Source organism: Alexandromys fortis, unplaced genomic scaffold (assembly GCF_014885135.2).
Source record: "Alexandromys fortis isolate MF-2015 unplaced genomic scaffold, M_Fortis_MF-2015_v1.1 scaffold_157, whole genome shotgun sequence".
NCBI classification, from domain to species: Eukaryota; Metazoa; Chordata; class Mammalia; order Rodentia; family Cricetidae; genus Alexandromys; species Alexandromys fortis.
In genome coordinates, this window is record NW_026068041.1 from 2,860,069 (window position 1) to 2,884,750 (window position 24,682).

Here is a 24,682-nt window from a genome sequence, read left to right on the forward strand (position 1 = left end):
TGCAGCTACCACAGTGACTTTTATTTGTGAAGCTCCCAGGCACAGCCTAGACACACAATACAAAGGAAAGCAGGAGGTGGCCACACAGCCACCAAGGGAAGTCACAGGGCAGCTCCTACCCAGCTCAGTCCCCACTACACAGGTTCTCTCCTGCCTCAGAAAACCCTCAAAGAGCAGCCCGATGTATAGCTCGGGCATTAGGGGGACCTGCCCTTCCCTCCCCAGGATGAAGAACAGGTCTGGGCCAGCCAAGGTGCTTCCTCTGGGTATAAGCCAGGGCACCCCAGGCAATTCCTACTCCTGGGCTATTTGGGGTTGGCCCCTGGCTCCTTTCGACCACTTGGCTGAGACCAGAGTTTTACGCTCTGATGACAGCTCCGCCTCTGACAGTTCCTTAGACACGGTGGAGACAGCAGGTCACAGTAACTTCCCAGGCTTTGGTGGGACAGAAAGGCAGGGTAGCAGGACAGCCAACAGGGCCTACGGCTAAGTGGGCGAAAGTTTAATAAGAGCAGCTTTCAGCCCTGTCCCCTGGGTGTCCCCCACAGTGGACCTGGGTTAGTCCAGCAGGGAAAGATGAACATCTGAAGTCCAGACCGGAAGTACATACCTACACACACCACACTGACACACGTACTCAAGGGACCAACATGACACAGGAGACAAAGACCCTCCCCTGCCTCTGGTCAAAGTCCTATCCAATGGAGACGTTGGCTGAGCTCAATCCATCCAAGTCCCCTTATTCACTGGTTCAGGGTAAGGGCCGAGAAGAAGCTGGTTTTAAGCTTACATCTTGTACAGTGTCTGCAGCAGATTGTGGCGAGCAAAAGAGCAGATTTCCAGTGCGCCATTGGGCCTGTGAGAAGATAGTGCAGTGAGTGCAGGGATAGTTCGGGGGGGGGGGGGGGGGGGGGGGCAATGTGTCAGACTCTGCAAGGACAATGTGAGTAACTCTGGCCTTTCCACAGGGGCTGGGATGGGACTCTTGAGGACGCATGTGCCCTGACCAGTCAAGGAGTCTTTCTTAGGCAAGAATGGGCAGAACAACGAGGCCACAATGAGGCCACACTTACTTTGTCACAAATGCCAACAGCAGGGGTACAAGGGTTTTGGGGAAGTAATCCTGCTGCACCATGTGGTTCAGCACCATCAAGGGGCCATACAGACTCGGGATGGCCTTGATCTTGTCTTCACTCTGCAAATAAAAGTGTGTGAGCTCCACAGTCACCTGTGAGACCCTACTGAGAGTGTCGTCGGGGGAAGTGGCCTTCTCGGGGCCTGCCACTTGGAAGCCTCACCTTGAGCAGACCCATGTGGATGAGTAGTCTGGTGAGGAAGGTGTTGGAATTGAAAGATGAGGAGCTGAAGGCCTTCTTCATGAGGGCATCTACAGGGGCAGAAGTGGCAGGATGCACGCAGGAGAGGGTTAGTTATAAGTCAAGGGTATCCGAGCCCCTAAGTTCTGCCCTGTCAAGGGGTAGACATGGGAGGGACGACAGGTATAGTAGATGGGCGGGGGTGCCAGCACCAATGGGAGACTCAGTTTACCAGCTGCAATGCCTTCTCCACTTGGCCCCTTATAAAATGGGTGTGGTGACAGTACCCATTCTGACGACCTTGCACGTGGGGCCAGGGGCCATGGAAACCACCAGGGAAGGTTTTAGGTATCAGGCAAGAAAAGGAGACTGATGGGACTGTGCAAAAGAATTTAGGTCTCTTGCATCTTTAGAAGTTAATGATTCCTGAAGAGCAGCATAGAGCTGCTTCCTCGCTAGCCTCCCCTCACCAGTGAACAGCCCCCTATCCAGAATACCACAGCCTAAGAGGCATGTGTTTCTGCTCCCTTTTTCTTGCCAGGAGCTAGACCTTCCCTGGGACTTCTGGTCAAACCTGACACACCTGGAGGCTCTAATGGCTGTGATGAGGGCTGAAGATTAGCAAAGAGTCCAGGAAAGCTTGTGAAGGTAACCACATGTGCAGGGTCTCCCACAGGGCACAAAGGCTGCAGACTGGACTATCAGGCTTTTTGACTATCTGCCCTGGCCACTCTTGGACCAAGTTCTAACTATATACAACAGACACACAGAACACAGGACAGCATCTGGGTCTACCAGCCCCACCCAGCTCACGTTACCGACGGCATCCAGCACTGCTGTCTTCACTGAGGCTTCGTCCCTGTACACAGATGCTACCTTCAGGAAGGCCGAGACAACCTTCTCAGGGTCAGAGGTATCAGTCTGAAGACAGAGGTAATGGCTGGTTAGGGGCCACAGCCCCTTGGCTCCAACTTGGTAGAAAGTAACTGCAAAGGCCCTAGCAATATTTTGAGACCCTGGGGGGCAAGGACTTTATTTGTCCCAAATTATTCCCTAGAGTCTGGTAAAAACCTGGTCCACAACAGGTATGAGAAGCAAATGAAGTAAATGAGTTCCATCCGTGCTCTTCAGGGAAAGGCCACACTAGAGAGGAATGACCACTATCGTAATCGAACACTAAAAATCAGCCAGAGGAAGCCAATATTCACACAGGAAGGCTTGGCTCTCTTCTGTCAACAGTGAAGAAATGTAGAAAAAGCCAATTTTCAAAACTAGTGGCCCCAGTTTCAAGTGTGGGATCCACTCACTAGAAGCTCTTGAGAACTCTGAGCCAAGAAAATGCTGAATAGCATGGAATGAAAATGTTTATACCAAATAATCTCATTTGTCATGATGGTAACATCACAGAAAAGTTTTCTGGCTGCTGTCAATTGAGCTCCAATCTTTTTATTATTTGTTTTTGTTTTGTTCTTTAGGACAGAGTTTCTCTGTAGCTTTGGATCCTGTCCTGGAACTCACTCTTTAGACCAGGCTGGTCTCGAACTCACAGCGATCCACCTGTCTCTGCCTCCTGAGTGTGGGATTAAAAGGTACCTGGCTCAATTTTCTTCGGTATACTGTAAGAGTGGACTGGCAAGACAGTTCAACAGATAAGGGAACTTGCCACCATGCCTGAACACCTGAATCTGATCCTTTGGTAGGAGATAACCAACTTCTGTAAGCTGTTCTCTGACCTCCACAGACATACAAAATAAAATGGGTTTTAAAAAATTTATTGACAGGGTCCCACTATGTATCTCCAGCTGGTGCTGAACTCACAGAAGACCACCTGCCTCCCAAGGCTGAACTTACAGGTGTGTGCGACTATGTCTGACAAAATGTAATGCTTTTAACAACTAGGAGGACATACGTGGTCCCCTTTCGGGTGACATGGAGAAGTACAATGTCAGGGGCTACTCTTCCCTGAATGACAATCTCATGAGCTACACAGATGCCCGGGAAAGGGGATGTGCTCTAGAAAGAGCTAGACAAGCAGAAGCCCGTGGAACATAATGAAGGCATACACAAGTGTGAGACTGGAAAAAAAAAAGTCAGATTCCCTAACTAACTCTAGTTTCTGCTGGGACATGGCAGGGATCCTTCACTGACAAATCTAAGAAAGGGATGCAGAGGTCCTGGAGCTGGGAGAGCTCTTACCTGCTGGACTATCAGCACGGAGACCTTGGGACCAAGGCGCAGCAGCTTCTCTGGGGAGGGGAATGACAGGAAGGTGGAGAGGTCTGTGGGAGGCGGGGAGGACAGCACGGGAGCTGGCTCCTGAGAAACAGGTGACACGGGCTCTGTAGATTCCTCCACCCTGGTGTGCCCATTCCCACTCCAATAACACCATTTCTCTAGCCAGGTCTAGACTTAGCTCTCCCTCACAGGACCCTAAGCATATGGCTTCTACAGGTGCTGATCCAGATGTTCCTGGGGTAAGGGACAAGATACTGTCGCCTTAGCACTCCAGGTGGAGCTTTGCTATGTGAATAAGGCCAGTGCCTGGGTCAGTGCTGTCAACAAATACCAGATGCCCAGGGAAACCCAACCCTGAGAGGCACTTTGTCAGTTAACTGCTCCCAGAGCCAGAAAAGCAGCCCTGATCTGCAGGGGTATGGGCAGTCAGATGGCTCCACCCAGACTCTCTGGGAATTTTATTTTGGAACCTATAAGATACAAACAAATCACCAGTGGGCTAGGGCAAGAAACTCAAGTCTCTCTCAACCTCAGTGACAATCTCTAGACTGTCCCTAGGAGGCGGTTGCAGGATATTTATACACCGTGGGAAGGTATATTTGCTGAGATTAGTGTATAAAAACCTGAACAACCAATAGCTAGGGAGGAGGTATAGGTGGGATTTCTGGGGAGAGGGAAAGAGATGAATCTAGGCATGCGAGACACCAGTAGACACAGGGAAGCAGGGTGGCCATACATGACAAAGCACAGATTAATAGAAGTGGGTTAATTTAAGTTATAAAAGCTAGTTAAAAACAAGCCTAAGCTAAGAGCATGCTCTTATAATTAAGTCCCCATGTCATTATTTGGGAGCTGGCTGTAGGGAAAGAGAGGACTCGGTACAGAAGCCACCAAGATAATCTAGTGGTGGAGAGGAGAAAAGACTTTGTACTATGTAGCCCAAAACTTTTCAGCAATCCTCCTGCATCATTCTTCAAAGTGCTGGGATTACAGGCATGAGTCATGTTCAGCTATGCTTTTTTGTATTCAATAAATAAATCTATGCAAAGTACCATGTGTTGTAAACACAGCACACATGTACACTTGCATTCTGGTAAAACACTCAGACATATACAAAAAGATCTCGCCCCTGGAACGATTTTCTGAGAACTGTGCTATCCATTTGGTGCTTGTAGCTATTAGACTTTTAAATAGCTATATCCCAACAGGCTTTCAGGGGCCCAGAGTGCCCAGCAACAAACTCACCCCACTGTTAGGGTCTGTAATCTTCCGTGAGGGTGTAGCTGACTCCTCTCCTTGCCCTCGCTGCTGCGGCTCTTCCTCTTCATCTTCCTCCTCCTCTTCGTCCTCGTCTTCATCCTCCTCCTCATCATCATCCTCTTCTCCCTCCTCATCTTCCTCCTCCTCATCCTCTCCCTCATCATCACTGCAGAGAGAAGCCAGCTAGAGTCCAGCAGCCCATGCGGATTTGGAGCCTATGGACTCTGGCCAGGCCCAAGAGCACTGCTCATAGGATGGCACTCAAGGACCACCAGAGTGTCACTTGCTTTTCATTCCCAAGGGATGCTTCCCATGCAACAGACACAGAACAATCAAATGGTCTCTGTCCCAAAGCCTCAGGTTCTGGGGTCCTGCCATGTGCATCTCATGTGACCACAGGATGGTATGACATTCTAGCTCTCTGGAGATCTGGTCTGCACTTGAGTCCCCAGTCCTGAAAACACCGAAGTATCTGACACGTGAATGAAGCCTGTGACAGAGGCACAGGAGATGGTGCTGCGAAAATGTCACCCCACTGCTGCCCACCTCAGCATCTCCCCCTTGGCTCAACCGCTTCTACTCCTATCAGCCACTGAGAACTGAAGCCATCCCCTTCAGTGCCTGAGCCTCCCACACCTCCATGTGCTGCTTCTGGGAGTGACCACACACGTCTTTAATCCCAAAGACTGAAAGGCAGAGGTAGGGTCACAGAGCGAAACCCTGTCTCAAAAAAACAAAAAAAAACGGCGAGTGGGGCTAGAGAGATGCCCAAGTGGTTAAGAGCAGTGGTTGCTCTTGCAGAATTCTGAAGTTCAATTTCAGCACCCACACAGTGGCTCACAGCTGCCTGTAATTCCTCTCCTGGGAGAGATGATGATGTAAGGGGGTCCTCCTTAACCCCTGTGGTCCTTTGCTGAACACACAAAAGCCCTTCCTCATTTCCTCCCAACACCTAGCCCAAGGCGCCAGCTACCAGACTAGCAGACAGAGAAACTAAGTGGAAGGAAGTGAAGAGCAAACCTGACCCCTGGTTCCTGGAGCCACCTTCCCAGAGCTCCCTACCTGAGGGATGCCAGCACCTTGGCCATATTGAAGCTGTCCAGCACTTCCTGAAGTTGCTCACAGCCCTCCTCTCCGAGCGCATTGCCTGATCCGGGAAGGAGAGCAAAGTCAGGGGGGACAGTGCTGGGGCCAGCTGAGCCGAGGCTGACCGCCCACCACCGCAGCCTACTTACCATTGAGGTCCAGCTTTTCTAGCTCAGCCTTATCAGCCACAGCCTCAGCAACAACCAGGGAAGCATCTCTCTTGATTTCACAAAACGACAGGTTCAGTTCCTAGAGAAAGGGGTAGAGAGGCATACCATGCCTGATCGAGGAAACAAGCCTTACTCTCTCTAGCTGCCCCACGAGCAGTAGAAGCAGGCTTGGCCTCCCAGCTTGGGCATAGGGGTATGAAGAAAAATAAAAACGATATTATGAACCCAGGGCAAAGCACCTGAGGTGTTTACACAAAAGGGAAACGACTGAGACCTGGCCCAGCCCACCTTCCTTCACACCAAACCCCTTATGCCTCAGATCCTACCACCCTAGGGAAACCCTTGGCACGGGGCAGCCTAGACCCTGAAAGGAAGAGGGCAGGGGAGAAGTTGGTACCTTCAGCTTGGGCAGGCCCCCACGGACAGCATCTGCAATGGCAACGGCTCCCTTAGAGCGCACGAGACAGTCCCCGAAATTGATCACCTCCACTTGCCGCAAGATCTTCAGGGTCTGACAGGACGAAGCCAGGGTCTAACTGAGGTGGCGCTATCAGTCGTCCACGGGTCTGACCATCTAACCACGCACCACACTACTCCCGTGTTATGGACAGATTTCTTCCCGGAGCATCAATCAAATTGAATTGCACCCTATCAGGGCTTAACATCTTCCATGGTTCCTACTTACAGAGCTGCCAACACTACAGGGTCTCAAATCCCTTCCCCTTCATTATTCCCAACACCCTTTGGGCCTCGTTTATTTCACATTAGGACCAGCTGAGGAAGGCTCCCGTTAGTCTGCAGACCGCTCATTCTGTTAATCACTGTGCCGGAACCACTCACCCCCACCGCTTGTCAGCTTAGCCAGAAAAAGCAAGGTACCACAGGAGCCAGCCTAAAGTCCAATTTGACCTTTCACTGATGCCAACACCTGCATCTGTGATGCAACTCCATGGGCCCCACCAACCCAGAGACCATAGCTCTGTGCTCATAGCCTACAAAAAACTGGTTAGCAGCTCTTTTCTTTATGGAAGAATCTCCCTGAAGTAGGGACCCTGCCTGCCAAAGCTCCACCTGGCGCAAACTGGGCACAGACAAAGGGCTCAACATGCAAGCACTGAATGCACCAAAAATGAAACAGATAGGGCCAAACAACTTCTTCCTTTGCAGCTTGAACAGAACCAGCACCGGCTCCTGAGGACCCAGAGGTCACTCAGCAGGGACTTGTAACACACAATCTTGCTCTATGCAAATGGGAGGGGCTGTGGGGTATTTGAACATGAGAGGGCAGAAGGGTAGGAGCAGAGCCATGCTTGCCAATGAGCCTCCTGAGGCCCACATGACCCCTGCCACACTCGCCTCACCTCAGCCATGGCCACTGCACCCTTTTCAGTGAAGGTGTTGTCATTCAGGTTGATGACTCGCAGCAGGGGGTTGATGGAGAAGGCCTGGGCCAGGGCTGTGACCCCAGGGTGGTTAATTCCATTCTGTGGCATGTGAACTTCTTCCAGAGTCCCGATGATCTGCCGGGAAGAAGAGAGTTAGCAGTGTGGACCGATGCCATTGTGACACATAGCAGAGTAGTAAGGGAGATGCCACCAGCATCAGGCAAGGGCTGTCTGGGTTCCCAGGGTACAGATCTTAAAGCAAAGGTTTGGACATAGTCATGTCAGATCACATTAGAGCCACAGAGAAGTCACCACTGCAGGGCTGAAGGGGCTTTTTTAAAGCATGTTTTTAAAGGAAGGTACTGAGGTCTATTAAGTCCAAACAAATACTCAATATCCCTATTGTTCTTAGTTCCCAGTACTAGCTCCATCATCTTCAAACACCCTTCTTTCTCAATTAGGAAAGAAGGCAGAGTTGTAGGAAGAAGCGCCAAGGCAAATGGAAGACAACTTGTCTGGATAGGATAGCCTTTGCTCATGGCATAGCACTGTCCCCAGCCCGGCACCATGCAGCCTGAACGGGAAAGATTCAAGTGTGGGAAAGGGAGGTTTTTACTCTATTTTGGTTTACAGTTCTGAGTCATTGTTGAAGAGCGAGCGTGCCTGCTGCATTGCCTCCACAGTTAGGAGAGAGCAAACACCCTCACTGCTTGTTCTTGTTCAGCTTCTCTTCACTCACAGTCCAGGACACAGCCTGTAAACGGTGCTGCCCACATTCAGACCCACACAGACATGTCCACAGGCCAACCTGATCTAGACTAACTCCACTAAGACTCTCTTGCCTGGGGCTGGAGAAACGGCCCAGGTCTGGTTCTCAGCATCCACAGTCAGGCCTCACTGGGTACTAGTGGCACAAACACACACATGCAGCTGAAACACTAACACAAAATAAAAATAAAGACCCTCTTTTCAGGGACTGGAGAAATAGCTCAGTGGTTACACACACAGACAGCTCTTGGAGAGGACCTCAGTTCAGTTTTTAGCATCCATGTTGGGTAGCTCACAACTGTCTGTAACTCCAAAGACGGGGTAAGCCAATGCCTCTGGCCTCTGTGGGTGCCTGCACTCATATGCACAAACCCACATATAGATTTACACATAATAAAACTCTCTTCCCATGTAATTTTTCTAAGGTTGTATCAAGCTAGTAATAAAAACTTGCACACCTGGGAAGACTGGATCCTCCCAACCAGGACAGGAAGCCTGTGTCCTCAGAGCCCCAGTTGGTCCTGTCACTGAGACAGTACCTCGTTAGTCCCAAACTTACAAGGAGAGGCCCAGTCTTCGGGCAGACTAGAGCACTTCAAAGAGACGGTCTAGCACTGTCTAAAGAGCATGAAGTCTGGGTTTAAAACCCAGCGCCCACAATATCCAAATGTGAGCTCAGTCAAGTGCTTGCCTTGTTATTAAAAGTGAAGAACCGAGTTCAGTCCCTAGGATCCACATGAAGATGTCAGCCATGGTGGTGGAAGGGCAGAGACAGGAGATTCCCAGGGCTTGTGATCAGTCCCTCTAGCCAAATTCCTGAGCTTGAGTCAATGAGACCCCGCCCCAGGAGCTGAACCTGAGTCTGTGCGCGCACACACACACACACACACACACACACACACACACACACCAAAGAAAGGAAACCAAAACAACCAAAAGGTGCGTGTGGATCTGAATTACCCATGGCAAGGTGCTCCTACTTCCCACAGTCCAAACGAGACTGGTTAGCAACATTAGGACTGATAGTTTTTCCATCTCTATTGAAAGACCACACAGACTGGGGTGGGATACCATGGATGGAACAAGAACCCCATTCTAAGTAGATTTGAGACTGAAGGCTGCAGGCCACTGGAAGGGTCTGCGGATAGCAAGTAGCCCCCTTCCGGCCCAGAACTCCCTGTCAGGGCCATTCCCACTGGGGTGGATAAGGAGGCCTTACTGGCAGCTCCTAGGCAGGGTTATCAGGGCTGCTGTTTGGGCAGTTTGGTTAGTGCTGGTGAAATTCTATCTGTTGGGAAAGAAGGGAATGGAGACCCAAGTTTCCTGGCCTGGCTGGGGCAGATTCAGTCCTCACAGTGTCCCAGAACATGGGGACAGGAAGACTGAGTTGGTAAAGAGTGCTGCAGGGGCCAGTGAGATGGTGCAGTGGGGAAAGACCCGAGTTCAACCTCTGAAACTCACGTAAGTGGAAGGAGAGAACCAACTCCGCCAAGTCACCCTCTAACCTCAACATCTGCACCATGGCACGGGCACCCACACACACTCACAATAAACACATTTTTGAAAAATAAGCCAGGGGTGGTGGCGCATTAACCCCAGCACTCAGGAGGCAAGCCTGGGCTACATACAGAGTACAGAGAGATACCCCATCTCAAGTGAACATAACAAAACAGAAGCTTCTCAACCTGTTATGACCCCTCTGTGTCTGGCACAGCAGGGTATGAATGACTCACCCCAAAAGCTTCTGCCAATGCAGTGGCTCCATCATTCTCCAGGCGGTTTCTGCCAGCCACAAAGACTTTCAGGGCCAGGGGCTTGCCTTGGGCACTGGACTTGCGGTGACACTCTGTCAGAGCTGCTGCCAGGATCTACAAGGAAAGGCATGGGAGTTGTGTGCCGATCTTGGCCAGGCCCTCACACCAGTGAACCACACCTCCTCCGTGGTGGATCCAGGGTGGATCCCAGGACGGACACTGCTAAAGCACAGTGGGCCCAGCACTTCACAGTTTACGTAGATCTTCTATACTTTCTGGTGTTTGTACACTTGGGATGCAGGGGTCCCCAGGTAGACACAAAGGGAGCAGCTGGATTTTAAGTCAAGGGCAGTGTGGATTCCCAGATATTTCAGGGTTTTCCTGGGTTAAAACTGTCATGAGTTCAACCTTCCAGAATATGAGAAGCCAGGATCTTTTAATGAGACAGGGTCACATTATGTAGCGGAGGCTGCTCTTGAATTCACATTGCTCTAATTCAGCCTTCCAAGATCCACCAACAGTCTTACATGTTGTCCAGGCTGGTGATCCTCCTGCCTCGACCTCCACAGTAATTAGACTACCAGCATGTGCCAAAACAACCAGCCTACGTAGGCGCTTCTCATGGTCACTAAACCAGAAGACTTTGACCACCACCCGGAACCTCAAGATCTCTCCCACATTATGGGACCATGGTCCTCGATACCATCCAACAGAACTTGTTGTGCTTAAGCAACTTTTATTTTACCTAAGAATAGCCACAGCCATCCGTGGTGGCACACACCTTTTAATCCCAGTACTTAGAAGGCAGAGGCAGGCAGGTCTCTGTGAGTTCGAGGTCAGCCTGGTCTACAGAGTAAGTTCCAGGACAGCCAGGGCTACACAGAGAAACACAACAAAACAAAACAAGGGGTAAAAAAAGAGCAAGTGGGGCAGGAGAAGAGCCCCAAAGTGATAAAATGGATGATGTAAGTCATTTAAATATGCTAAACAGAAGATATAACTACTTTCTAGTTGGGGATTAGCTGAGTTGGTACAGTATTTACCTAGAATGCACAAAGTCATGGGTTCAATCCTCAACACACACAAAAAAAAATGGGCAACATGCAGCATGCCTGCAATCCTAGCACTTAGGAGGTAGAAGCTAAAGGACTTAAATTCAAGGTCACGCTCAACTAGATACTGAGTCTGAAGCAAGACTGTGCTACAAGATACCCTGTCTCAAAAACAAAATACAAATAAAAACAGCTCCCTTTAAGCTCCTTCTAAGTTATTAAAACAGGGAAGAGGGCACCTAGGAAAGGACTGGAACCTGCCCCTATTCTCCCTTTGCAGAACAGGGCAGCCTCTACAGAGGCGATCACTCGTCCTTAACCTGGACAATTCAGCTCATTCTAGTTTTTCCTTTCTGGATGGGGCCTGTGGGGTAGAGACATACCTCTACAGTGTGTGCTGAGCATGTGTTAGGCTCTAGGTTTAATCCTCACGGCCACAATAAAGGAAGGAAATAAAAAAGAATGGCTCAAACCCTATACCTCCCCAAACTACCACTGCCATGTGAATAACATATTCAATACATCCAAATGTTTGTGAACTCAAATAGAAAAATGTAGGTAGCACCAGCAATGCCCACAGAGCATCTTCACAAATAAACCCACACCCGTCAGTGTTCTGTGACCCAGCTCTGTGTCTGATAGAGCCTCAAAAAGAGAGGGAAACAAGAGGGCCAGTCTCCCTCACTGTATGGCTGGTAGTAGCCACAGGGTGAACCTGGAGCAGCTCTGTCCAGGAATAAAAGAAAACCAACTCGGCAGGAACAGTTTTCTCCATGGGCTCTTTCCTCTCCAGGGCTGTGCCAGCTGTTCTGAGTAACAAGAGGTTTGGTACAAGGATATTCCCCAGCCCGAATTCTGCACAGCAAGCAGGTCAAAGCAGGTTATGCAGCAGCACTGCCTCTGTGTTGCCAAGGCAACCCAAGAACTTGGAATGGTTGCTTAGCAACCCAACCCTCTGGGCTCCTTTCCTCACTGGCTGCAGGCTGCTGTCTTTGAGGCACTGCTTTCTCATCTGAAGTGAGGGACAACAGTCCCCCGTGGTGGGGCAAAGGGCTGGCACACAGTCCAGTGTGGATGCAGGAGGATCATCCAGGGCTGTCAACCCACCTTGCCACCTCCAATGCCCATGCCACAGTTGTTAAGCTTGAGCTCGTGCAGGGTGAAGCAGGCTGGGCTCTTGAGGAGGGCCTCGAAGCCTCGCACTCCATCAGGCCCAAATGCGTTGTCACTGAGGTCGAGTTCCACCAGCTGTGCTCCTGCAGTGATGAGCCCCTCCCCTAGTGAGATCTGGATGGAGAGAGAACTCAGTCAGCTTCTTAGACCCCTACCTAATGCCACTTCTGGGCCAGGCCCAAGCCAGTGAGAATATGGCACAGACAGTGGCTTAAAAATCATAGATTATTGTTGCTATCATTTTGTGTTTTAGTCTAGGCACGTGTGTACTGGAAAGAGAACAACTTGGTTCTCTCCGTCTACTATGGTATTTATTACCCGAATGCAGCTTGAACTGCGGTGCACAAAACAAGTACCTTTATCCACAGAGCCATCAGGCTGGCCCAGACACTGGCTTTTACAGTAGTTTCCATCACTATGTTCCTACACTAGAATGGGAGGGAGGGAGTGGTGCCTAGGGATAGGAAAACCTAGGATGGCTCTCTGTACGAGAAGGCACTGAGCTCACTGAAGATGACAGCCAGTCAGTCAACACAGAAGGATGCCAGATAGCAGCAGAAACCACAGCAGGGATAAAGATGGGTACGGCCTAAGCTGGGGGTCTCCTGGACATGCAAGAAGGCCTCATAAACACCTCTAGTTTCAGGATTACCTCAGCAGAAGACACCTCCAGTCCTGCCAGGAGAAGGGACCAGAGGAGGCTCTGCTAGAGGTGGGATGGGAGAAGAGGGTGGGCAAGTGGCCCAGAATATCAGAATTCAAGAGGGAACACCGTGCCTTTGCCCATACCACGCACAAAGTTTCCTATTATCCTCTCACTCAACAAACAAAATGATGGCTGCCCTGCTAGCTGAAGGTCTAGCCCCGGCTGACCTCTAGCCCTCTGGTGGCCACACTGTACACTGCGCCTACTTCTCCCTGGACCAGAACCATCTAGTGTCCCATGTTCTCTTACTTGGAATGTGGAGATAAACCATGCCTTCAATGTCAAGCAAACTAAAGGCCACGCGAAGCTGCTCTATTCTCTGTTCCACCTGAAGAGTTCACTCAGCCTGCATTCTGAATCCCAGCCTGCTTATCGTTCAATCCCCACCATCTCTCAGGAGCTGGTCCCCCACAGTAGACCCCTCTAGACCCTTTGAGAGACCAGTATCTCTACTGTGGCTCTTTAGGAGGGAGGATGGGGTGTAGGCTTTTCTAAAACTCCACTGCTGTGCTGTACTGAAGAGAAGAAGGCAGGACCAGGGCAGCCGGTCTAGCACCCTCCACCCCCAACACATTCATCCTGAGGCCTTGTGCTAGGCACACAGACCTAGACCTAGCTCACTGCCACCTGTACCCCTGCTAATCTCTCTCCCCTCTCTCTCTCAGGCTGGGAACTTGGCCCTAGAAATTGGATCCACTATGAAGGATCACAACACTCAAGAGTGACAGGGAAAGATGGAGCAGCCCTAAGAGACTGCATGCTGCAGTCCAGGTCCTGAGGAACAGGTCCTCTATATGCAGACTGAGGTCAAGAGGAAGCAGGGGCACAGGAGAGGGTGGTCACAGCAAGAGGAGATTGGGAACACCTGCTTGAAGCAGCACCTCCTCCCATCTGAGGCCCTGTGGGCTCCATCACCTGTCGGGACACAGGGCAGGTGCTGGGCGTGCCTGGTTTTCACCTGTGGGGTTAAGCAGATTCTCCAGAGAACAGAGGTGTGAGGGGCATCTGACAGGGTTCTGTGCCTGCAGGGAAGCACCACCTGGTCCTTACCAGAGCTGGTGGGATCTCGGACCGAAGCCTTCCGGTGAACATGTCACTCCAGTGGCATCGCTGTGCAGGAAAAAGGGAAGTGTTATCCGGAGAACCCAGGAGCAGCCTCAAGTCTCACACCAGCTCCCGGGGAGCCTGGGCTCCCGACAGGACTACAGATGTCCTAGTTTTGGTTTTCTCAGCAGGGAATTGGGCCAATTCTGTCTGCAGCCCGAGGGACTTGGCGGCAAAGGGTAGTCTCTCTGGTCTGTCCCACCCTTTGGTGGGACACATGGAATTCTGAGTGACAGAAGAACACGAAATTAACAGGTCTTATGGAAAAGTAGTACCTCTTTTCAGGTCTTGTAACCACCTTCATCCACAGCTTGTAGGTCCTACCTACCCCCATTGCTGGCTGACCACTTCCATCCACGGCTTGTGGGTCCCCATTTTTTGCCTCTTTAGTTGTTTTCCAGACAAGAGTCTCAGGAGGCCCAACCTAGCCTCAGATTATGTAACTGAAGTTGGCCTTGAATTCCTAATCCTCCTTCCCCAACCTCCCAAGTACTAGGGCTTCAGGCTTACACCACCACATCCACCCACCTTACTTTTTAAGGGAGAACGAGACTCAGACTAAAAGCCCTTGGGTGGTAATAGTATCAAGCTAAAATTCACACTCTTCTATTTTCTTTTCTTTTGTATTACATCTGATGACTTCCTATTTAGAGAAATGGTACTTGCCTTCGATTACTTTAAAAGCTAGTTTAGGGGCTGGAGTGATGGTTTAGCATTTAAGATTACTGGTTGCTCTTCCAAAAGACCCTGGTTCAGTTCTCAGCACCTATGTGGAGGCTCACAACCACAGATCCATAGGATCAGTCCCAAGAGATCCTATGTCCTTTTCTGCTAGGCCCAAGCACATATATGGTGCACACACATACATGCAGGCAAAATACCCATACAAATTAAAAGTTTTGTTTTGTTTTTCTAAAATACATAAAAAGTAAGTTTAGTAAAAACGATCAGATAATGACACAAAGGTAGCAGCCATTTACAACCTGTTGCCAAAGTCATACCCCTAGCTCTGGCTGCTACAGGCGAGTCTGGCAGAAGAACATGCTGGCTTCTTGTGGGAGACGGGACATTAACTGGGATTAGAAGACTCCCTCAGGGGGCTGGAGAGATGGCTCAGAGGTTAAGAGCATTGCCTGCTCTTCCAAAGGTCCTGAGTTCAATTCCCAGCAACCACATGGTGGCTCACAACCATCTGTAATGGAGTCTGGTGCCCTCTTCTGGCCTGCAGGCATACACACAGACAGAATATTGTATACATAATAAATAAATATTAAAAAAAAAAAAAAGACTCCCTCAGTTTGTCTTTCAAGGGTGCTACCTCTAATTAAAACTCATAATGCTACCTGAAGAGTGTCTCATTTCAGAAAAAAGACCAAAACCCTGTGCTCTGGCGTGACCAAAGAGAGAAGGACGATGTGGAACCAGTCACCAGGACGAGGGGTCACCAGGCTCTGGACCTAGGCAGCAGCTGCGGCAATGTGAGCGGACTCTTCCGCCTGTACTCTCACCTTCAGCTCCGACTTCTTCTCTAAGGCCTTGGCAATGACTTTGGCCGCTTCCACACCCACTGTGTTACCTTCCAGCCGTAGAGCCTCCAGGCCGTCGAAGTCTTCAATCTCCTTAATCACGTCTTTAGCTGTGGAAACAGGGCACCTTAGGCTTCGGCAGTTGAGAACCACTGGGACAGGAGCAACTCAGGAAGCACCAGAACTCATTTCCTTCAACGCTCTGAACCACAGATTTCCAGAGACAGAAGGGACAGGCTCCCTGCCTAGTTAGGAGCAGGGCTGCACAGACGATTCTCCACGTTCCAGCGAGCACAGCTATTCACTGTGGTTCAATCAGGTGGGCACGAGTGACATTATGAATAGTTTCTCTTTTGGTTTTGTGATTTTTTTAAAGATAGGGTCTCTGTAGCACAGTTAGGTTTTGAAGTTTACTATATAGCCAAGAATGACCTTGAAATTCTTCTCTTGCTGCCACGCCTGTGGCTAGAGCCTCCTCTACCGCTGTCCTGAGGACAATAGCTAGCTAGGGTGATCTCTGCCTTTTACAAGACTTGCTCCAAAAGGTGGCCCCTTCTAATATCAGGAGATTGGCCTTCTCAGATGTTGTTCAAGAAAACACTTATGCAAGCCATAAAAGCAAAAAGGGTGGGGCTGGAAAGATAGCTCAGTGGTTAAGAGCACTGACTGCTCTTCCAGAGGACCAGGGTTCAATTCTCAGCACCCACATGGTAGCTCACAACTGTCTGTGACCCCAGTTCCATGGGATCCAACACCATCACACAGACATATATGAAGGCAAAAACACCAAGGCGTATAAAATAAATAAATTAAAAAAAAAAAAAAGCAGAAAGGGCAGGGCCAGGCCTGGTGACACACAACTTTAATCCCAGCACTCAGGAGGCAGTGGCAAGAGGATCTCCTTTTGTTTAAATCTCTAAAGGTGCGCACTTTCTGCAGAGACCTAATATAATGCTGATGAGGTAGGAAAATTGACCACCTGAATTTCAAAGCCAAACTCAGGGCCTTTGTCTGCCTCCTGTATGGCTAGGCATCAAATCCAGGGCCTTGTACACTGAACCACATCCTCAGCCCACAACTGCATTTTAACTCTACTTCCACTGCTGGGGACTACGGCCTCAGGGGAGTTACAGTATATCCTTAGTCAGTTTTCAAGTCTACAAGATGGGGATAAAGCCTTCTAAAGGGGAAAAAATTCACACATTATTAACTGTGTTTGTGTGAGTACATACAAACATAGAGGTCAGAGAACAACCTGCAGGGGTCAGGTCTCTCCTACCACATGGGTTCTAGCAACTCAACTCAAGCCATCAGTGTATAAACGTGCCTTTAACCACTGAGCCATCATCTCTCTGGCCCAGCAAACAGCATTTTCAAGTTTGGATTTACTGAATGAAGTTCAGTGTCTGTTCGGAAGCACTGGAGCAATACCAGCATTTCTACACCCACCTCCCCGGAGAGGACCAAGGAGTTCAGGGCCATTCTCTGCCACACTGCCAGCTTAGGCCAGCCTGGGTACAGAGTTCCAACACAGTCAAGGCTACATGGAGAAACCAAGTCTCAGAAAGACAGATCTAGTGGTGAGTGCCTTTAATCTCAGCACTCAAGAGGCAGCGCCTCGGCTACTTAGTGAGACCCTGCCTTAACAAAACAAACAAAAAACCCACAACAAACTAATAAGGAATCAAAATGTACAAAGCAGGTGAAGTTGAGGGGTTGGGTATCCATGGAGGAATCTGTAAACTTCAAGCTACTATGACTTTGTTAGAGATCCTCACCCTCCCAAAGGTCACAAAGGCCCCAGGAGTAGAGGAGTTAAGTTTAGACAGTCTGGCAAGTCCAAACCAGTTTCCCTGGTTGGGCCAGAACTCCAAGCAGCCTCATAAGGTCTAAAGGCAGAGACCTTCATTTCTAGGCAGCAAGGGATTCAGGGTTGTCAGCTGCCTAAGCCTTGGTCATGAACAAGAAGATAGGAAAGCAACCTTTTCCCTCTGCCAGTTATGCCTGGTTACAAGGACTGGAATTTCCCATGAGGGCCCAACCCTACTCTTGCATTAAGAAACTCCCTCAGAGCCTCAGCCATAAGGAAGACAGCTGACCTGGGTTGGTGAGGGTAAAGGGGGCGGGGGACTGGACCTGAAGGCAGGGGCTAGACTAGATGGACAAGTTTGAGACTAGTCTGGTCTATACATTGATGAGACCTTGTCAAAAGAAGAACACACAGACAGACACACACAGAGACCAACAGAAAACTTGTTAGAATGGACCAATGATGACATTGACCTCACCTCCCAAGACTGCCAGGACAAATGATATGATAAAGATAGGGTGGCTCAGAAAGCCTGAGACCCACCCCACCCCCCACCGAGACACACACACACACACACACACACACATACACACACAAACACACACACAGAGCTAGCCCAGGAACTTACCATCTTCAGCAGTATTCAGTTTGAGACTCTTGCCCTTGAAACTCAGCTGTCCCCCGGCCACCTGGGTTTTGGCCAGGGTCTCTGCCAGTTTGGCAATATCTTCAGAGGCCATGCTGGTGACAAAGGTGGGCTGCGCTAGAGATCTGCAAACTGAAGACAGAAACTGCATTTTAAAAAAGAATCTTAAAAAAATTTAAAAACAGAAAGAAAAAAGAATCTCAGGTCTCTGCTCCCACCCGTTCCAGAGACAGCCTCATCTACTTGTTAGCGCCAGCCTTGTCTCTAACACATGATGGTGAAGGTCCTGGGTACCAGAACTTCCTTCATGTCTGACAAAGTGGATGCTGTTGCCTTCACTGACCTCAACTACCTGGTCTACGTGTTCCAGTGTGACTCTACCCATGGCAAGTTCAAGGGCACAGCTGAGAACAAGAAGCTTGTCAACAGAAAGGCCATCATCTTTTTCACAAATGTAATGGGGTGGATGCTGGTGCCCAGTATGCTGTGGAGTCTACTGGGGACTCCACCACCATGGAGAGGGGGAGAGGGCCAGGGCCCACTAGGAAGGTGGGGCCAAAAAGGTCACCATCTCTGCCCCTTCTGCTGATGCCACCATGTTTGTGATGGCTCACTCAAGATTGTCAGCAATGCTTCCTGCACCACCAATTGTTTAGTCCCCCAGCCAAGGTCATTCATGACCACTTTGGCATTGTGGAAGGATTGCCACCCAGAAGACTGTAGATGGCCTCTGAGACGCTATGGTGCGATGGCTATGGGGCTGCCCAGAATATCATCCCTGCATCAACTGAATGGGAAGTTCACTGGCATGGCCTTCCATGTTCCTACCTGCAATATGCCCGTTGTGGATCTGACATGTTGCAACCAGGAGAAAGCTGCCAAATAGAATGATGACTTGATGCCAAGTATCACCAAGAAGGTGGTGAAGCAGGTATCTAGGGGCTCACTAAAGGGCATCCTGCGCTACACTAAGGGCCAGGTTATCTCCCGTGACTTTAACGGTGACGCCCACTCTTCCACCTTTGAGGCTGGAGCTGGCACTGCTCTCAATGACAACGTCGTAATATGGCTACAGCAACAGGGTGGTAGACCTCACAGCCTACATGGCCTCCAAGACCAGAGACCACCCACCCCAGCAAAGACAGGAGAGCAAGGGAGAGGCCCGCCCCAACTTAGCCCCTAACATTGAGCATGCCCCTCAGTTTCCATCCCAGACCCCCAGAAGATGAGGAGGGGCTTAGCGATCCCTATTCTCTTTAATTCTACCAATAAAGTCCATGGCATGCGTGCACACACGTGCACACACACACACACACACACACAAAATCTAGTGAAGGGGAAGTTGAGAGACGACTCATCAGTTAAGAGTACTTGCTGCTCTTACAGAGAACCCACATTAGATTCTCATCACCCACACTTGTTAGTTCAACTCCAGATCAGAGACCACATTCACATGCATCTACTCACGCTCACACAGACACGTTACAAACTTGTCCTTTGATCTACACACACACACACACAGTGAATTAAAATCTTTAAAGAATTTTTTAAAGGGGCAAGGGCAGCAGCTATCATGCCAGGGTCACCTAGACCATCAGAAAACATATTTACATTACGATTCATTAAGAGTAGCAAAACTACAGTTATGAAGTAGCAATGAAAATAATTTTATGGCTGGGGTCACCACAACATGAAGAGCTGTATTAAAGAGACACAACACTAGGAATGTGAGAACCATGGGGCTAGGGAGATGGTCAGTACTGAAGAGGCTGCTTGCCCAGAGAAGTTGAGTTCGACTCCTGGCATCCATACAGTGGCTATGGCCTCTGTAGGCACTGCAGGTAAATGGTGCACACATATATGCAGGCAATATACCCAACTCATTAATAAATACATATCATACTGGAGAGATGACTTAGCAGTCAAGAGCTCTGGCTGCTCTTCCAGAGATGCTGAGTTCAATTCCCAGCAGCCATATTGTGGCCCATGACTATCTGTAATGAGATCTGGTGCCCTCTTCTGGTCTGGCCTGCAGACATACATGCAGACAGAACACTGTATATATAATAAATCAATAAATCTTTAAAAAAATCAACAGCAACATATCAAGCCAGGCATATGCCAGCACATGCCTTTAATCCCAGTACAAGGGAGGCAGAGCAGGTGAATCTCTGAGTTCAAGGTCAGCCTAGTCTACAGAGTGAGTTCCAGCATTGCCAGGGCTACAGAGAAATCATGTCTCAAAAAAAAAAAAAAAAAAAAAAAAAAAAAAAAAAAAAAAAAAAAAAAAAAAAAACAAAGAAAGTTTTTAAGAAGTATTCTGGGGGGGGGGGGCTGGAGAGATGGCTCAGTGGTTAAGAGCATTGCCTGCTCTTCCAAAGGTCCTGAGTTCAATTCCCAGCAACCACATGGTGGCTCACAACCATCTGTAATGAGGTCTGATGCCCTCTTCTGGCCTGCAGGCATACACACAGACAGAACATTGTATACATAATAAATAAATAATTTTTTTTTTTTTAAGAAAAAGTATTCTGGGAAGCTTAAGGCCCTGGTTTTGATCCCTAGCATAACCCCAAAGTGTGTGGGGGGGTGTCCCCTTAAAATCTCTGGTGTGTATATAGCAGGGGTAGGGAGGAAGGGGGTGCATTAGCCCTCTTCCTGTCATGGAGGACCCAAAAGCACCAGAGAAATGAATATGGGATAAGAAGAACAGTCTGGAAAGGTGGCAGAGTAGTAACTTCTTCAAGTCCCTCTCCAAACTGCCCCAGGAGGGAGACACACCCAGTGCAGTCCCAAAGCAATGGGGGCTCCAGGAGTCACACACCTGCCTGGTCATCTTGGCAGCACTCTGTCTGAGGGTCCAGTTCCTCAAACAGGACATAGATGGCTATGGGATCCAGGTCATTCATCCCAGGGAATGGCCCACTGCCCATGCTGGCATGATTCGAGGTGGCACACAAGGCTAAGGCATGTCTGGTTTCAACCCTGGCCAGGAGACTGCACACGCCACAGCAGCCTCTCAGAGATGCCTAGGAGACCAGAGGGACCTACATCACAAGGGCTGCCATCACAATAGACTCAGCTTCTCCACTGTGTTTCAAAGGCACACACTGCACACATCCAACAAGCAATCACTGCAGGGGCACTAGCTCTGTGTATCCTCTAATCCAGTCCTGACACTCAGATCCCAGGGGTTGAGGGCTCAGTCTACAAGGCTGCCCCACATGTGATGTTGACATGAACCCCAGGGTATTTACCCATGCTTCTGATCCACTGGCTATGAACTATGGCTGCCATGACCCTCCCCTTGGGGTCAACTCAGGGAAAACATACTAGATCTACTGATTTATTATAAAGGATGTGTATGTGTGTGTTAGGGTGGTACCCAAGACCTCTACCATCATACCTTCAAACCCCAACATGACTTATTCAGTCAGTTATTTATTTACTTAGAGACGGTCTCAATGTGTATCTCTGGCTGGCTCGAACTCAAGCTATAGGCCAAGATAGTCTCCAAGTCACAAAGATCTACCTGGTTTTGCCTCCCCAGTTCTGGGATGATGTCCACCATCATGCCAGCAAACAAAGGATATTTTAAAGAGTACAAATGAACAGTCAGATAAATACAAAGAATGCACAGGGAAGGTAAGAGAAAAGGGACCAGAGCTTCATGTACTCGTAAAGCCTGCCATCCTCCGAGAATCTCAAGTTCAGGTGTCTGGAAGCCTTCTGAGCCCTATTTTTTGGAGGTTAATAGACTTTGTTACATAAATATGATGGTTAAATCTTAGGTGTCGATAAATCTGAACTTGGGATACAGGGCAAGAGTCCCAACTTTGTAATTCTGTTTGGGTTTTCCTAATTACTACCTCCACCCATCCTAGCACTTCCAAAGGCATTGAGAGCCAGGAATCAGCATTAGAGTACAAAGGCGCGTCACTTTAGAATTTCAGGAGTTTTATATGGCAGGAAGCATTACTATAACCAAATACATATTTCATAATCTCACCACCAGCAACAAAGCTGCCCACAGCTGGGAGTTTAACAGACTGGCAGAATGGAAAGGTAAGGCTGGGGTACAGCTAAGAGAAGGGGACCTGTCTACCATGCAGAAGTCTGCAGGCTTAAGCTCCAGCACTACCTCGGAGAGTGAGATACCAAGAGGATGTGGCAGGTACCAGGGTGAGGTGGTCCGAATAAGAAAGGCCCCATAAGCTTATAAATCACAATCCTCTCTCTGCCTTCAGATCAGGTTGTTTCTCAGCTATTGCTTCAGCCCATTGGTGCCACTACGCTCCACAACATGATAATAATGCATCAAACCTATGAAACTGTAAGTGAGCACCCCACTAAATGCTATTATTATTATTATTATATTATTATTATTATTTTATTATAAGAGTAGTCTTGGGTCATGGTGTCACTTTACAGCAATAGAAAGCTGATTAAGACACAGGGAACAGTCAAGTCATTCTCTGAGTACCTTCTGAATGCTAGGCCACACGCACACAATGGATCCTGCTACCCATAGGTCAGGGCAGGAGTTTCAGCAACGAACTAGGCCCCACCAACCTCCTGCTCCTCAGATATCCCGCCACATACCAGGCTACCTCTGGGCTCAGGCTGCCTTCTTACTCCTGAGTACCCTGGTTTATCTAGTTTATCAATAATCACAGACTAGGGCTGGAGAGATGGCTCAGAGGTTAAGAGCACCGACTGCTCTTCCAGAGGTCCTGAGTTCAATTCCCAGCACCCACATGGTGGCTCACAGCCATTTATGATGGGATCTGATGTCCTCTTCTGACTAACATGGAGGCAGACCGCTGTACACATAACAAAAAATAAATATTAAAAAGAATAAGCATAAATTATTACTCAGGATAAAACATCAGAACATTCAACAAAACACTGTATTCAGCATTCCCTACTGACACTTCCAAATACCAGGAGATTTGCAGTATGTCACACTCTGAAGCTTACACTCTTAACAAAATCCTTTCACATGTTAATGAAAAGGAACCTGGAAGTGAGGGAGGGGCAGTTTGGGGTAGAAGTCTTGCCTGGAATTTATGCCCTGGTTTCAATTTCTCTCACCACAAAAAAGAAAAAAAAAAAAATTAAAGAACCACCAGGTGGTGGGTGCACACCTATGATCTAGTACTTGGGAGACAAGGCAGGAGTTCGAGGCCACTCTCAGCTACTGAGGGAGTTGAGGCCAGTCTGGATTATGTGAGACCCTGTCTAAAAATACAAAGAAAAAACCCACAGAACCAACCAGGAAAGGAAAGCCAAGAAGGTGCTTTTGGGGGTTGTTGAAAAAATTTTTTTTCTTTTTTGGAGAAGTGGAAGGTTGCAATTTTTTTTTGGGGGGGGGGAGGTTGCAATTTATAGTAGAATAATTAAAAGTGTTTTCTGTAAAGAAACTAAAGATACCACAGATGGAGCCACGTGAAAACCAAGGGAAGAGCATCCCTATAAAGGGAACAGAAAATGCACAGGCTTGTGGGAAAAGAGGAGGGCCCTGCAAGGCCAGTGGGGCCATGGCTAGAGCAGAGAGACGAATATAGAAATGTTAGAAATTAATTAAGGGCCTCAAACCGCCAAGGCTACTTTAAAGGTTGTGTAGCAGTATGAGGGTCCCTGGGGGGTTTCAAGCAGATAAAACTGCATCAAGCTGCTTTGACAGGAAGAGCGTCCTGGTAGAAAGCCTGACATTGCTTAGGCGCTCCTCAAAGAATGACAACACGAGGATGAGAAACTGTCACCTGTTACAGTTCTTAGATGGGGCAATGAGTTAAAAATGTGGCGGCGGTGGTAAGGCTTCAGGTGGAAAGGAGGCATTCTTAGTTCATGGGACGGGGACACACAGGCGCACACAGGCCCTCCCCCGTTCGCTTTAAAGGCTGACTAACCAAAGCACAGAGGGACTGGAATTGATCTGTCCAAGGTCAGCAGCCTGCCTGCGAGGGAGCACACGCAAACGGTCAATACACAAACGCCCTCTCCTCCTGGGCGGCCGCGTGGGAGGCGTCCTCAGGTGCACATCCATCCATCCATCGACCCGGCAAAGCGTCAGCAGTGACTCATGCCCGGCTTCCCGCGCGGACGTGGGCTGACTTGGGTAGGCGGCGATGGGCGGCGGGGCCCCACCCGGAATACCAGGTGGCTCGCACCGCCTCCAGGTGAGATGGATGCCAACATGAGACGCCACCCCGGGCAGCAGCGCTACGGAAGGCAGTTGAGGGATGGGTCCTCTCGAGGCCTCAGTTTCCCCAAACGTGAAAGGGGCAGCGCTGTCCAGCGCCCCTCCCCACCACGCGGGGCCGCGGTGGGCGCCGCGAAGTCAAGGGGTAGGCACGAGGCGATCGCTTCGCCCCACCCAGGCCCTGGTGGCCCAGGCAGGTGACAGAACAACACGAGGGCCCCGACTCACCGCAAACAGGCGGCGCCGCCGCGTGGGGCGACGGAACGCGCGTCGGTGCGGAGCGTCGGAGATGGCTCGAGAGCCCACGTGAGGGCCGGGCCGGTCACCGCGCCCCCGTACGACGGTCCCAGTGCGCAGTCCCGCCCGACTGTCTTCGCTGCAGCGGCTGCTCGTCTCGCTTGTGCACACCACCTGCTCCAGGATCTCCAGCGATGATGGCGGCGGAGGAGGATTTTTGAAAGCCGGCAGTTTCTTTCCTTCGATTTG

General features: G+C 49.6%; 1 protein-coding gene, 1 non-coding gene and 1 pseudogene across 3 annotated transcripts; 1 reads left to right on the forward strand and 2 right to left on the reverse strand.

Annotated features, from left to right (window-relative positions):
* Positions 1-24,681, reverse strand: Rangap1 (Ran GTPase activating protein 1). 2 transcript variants are annotated; one of them, XM_050165581.1, is made up of 16 exons: positions 24,425-24,676; positions 17,974-18,123; positions 15,518-15,645; positions 13,956-14,015; positions 12,134-12,313; positions 9,954-10,088; positions 7,429-7,587; positions 6,465-6,578; positions 6,047-6,146; positions 5,874-5,958; positions 4,797-4,977; positions 3,513-3,632; positions 2,135-2,237; positions 1,299-1,387; positions 1,074-1,195; positions 1-856 (listed from the first exon to the last, which is right to left on the reverse strand). In XM_050165581.1, exons 2-16 carry the CDS (start codon positions 18,083-18,085, stop codon positions 787-789), a joined length of 1,758 nt encoding a protein of 585 aa, XP_050021538.1. In that variant the 5' UTR covers positions 18,086-18,123; positions 24,425-24,676; the 3' UTR covers positions 1-786. The 2 variants fall into 2 exon arrangements, with proteins under 2 accessions (XP_050021538.1, XP_050021539.1); XM_050165582.1 differs by lacking the exon at positions 3,513-3,632 and having other exon boundaries at positions 24,425-24,681.
* Positions 7,915-8,049, reverse strand: LOC126515852 (small nucleolar RNA SNORA55). Its single transcript, XR_007595939.1, has one exon. It is a non-coding gene; the product is annotated as a small nucleolar RNA SNORA55 (small nucleolar RNA).
* On the forward strand, positions 18,266-19,174 carry LOC126515756 (glyceraldehyde-3-phosphate dehydrogenase-like; annotated as a pseudogene).
* Position 24,682: the final 1 nt, after the last annotated feature.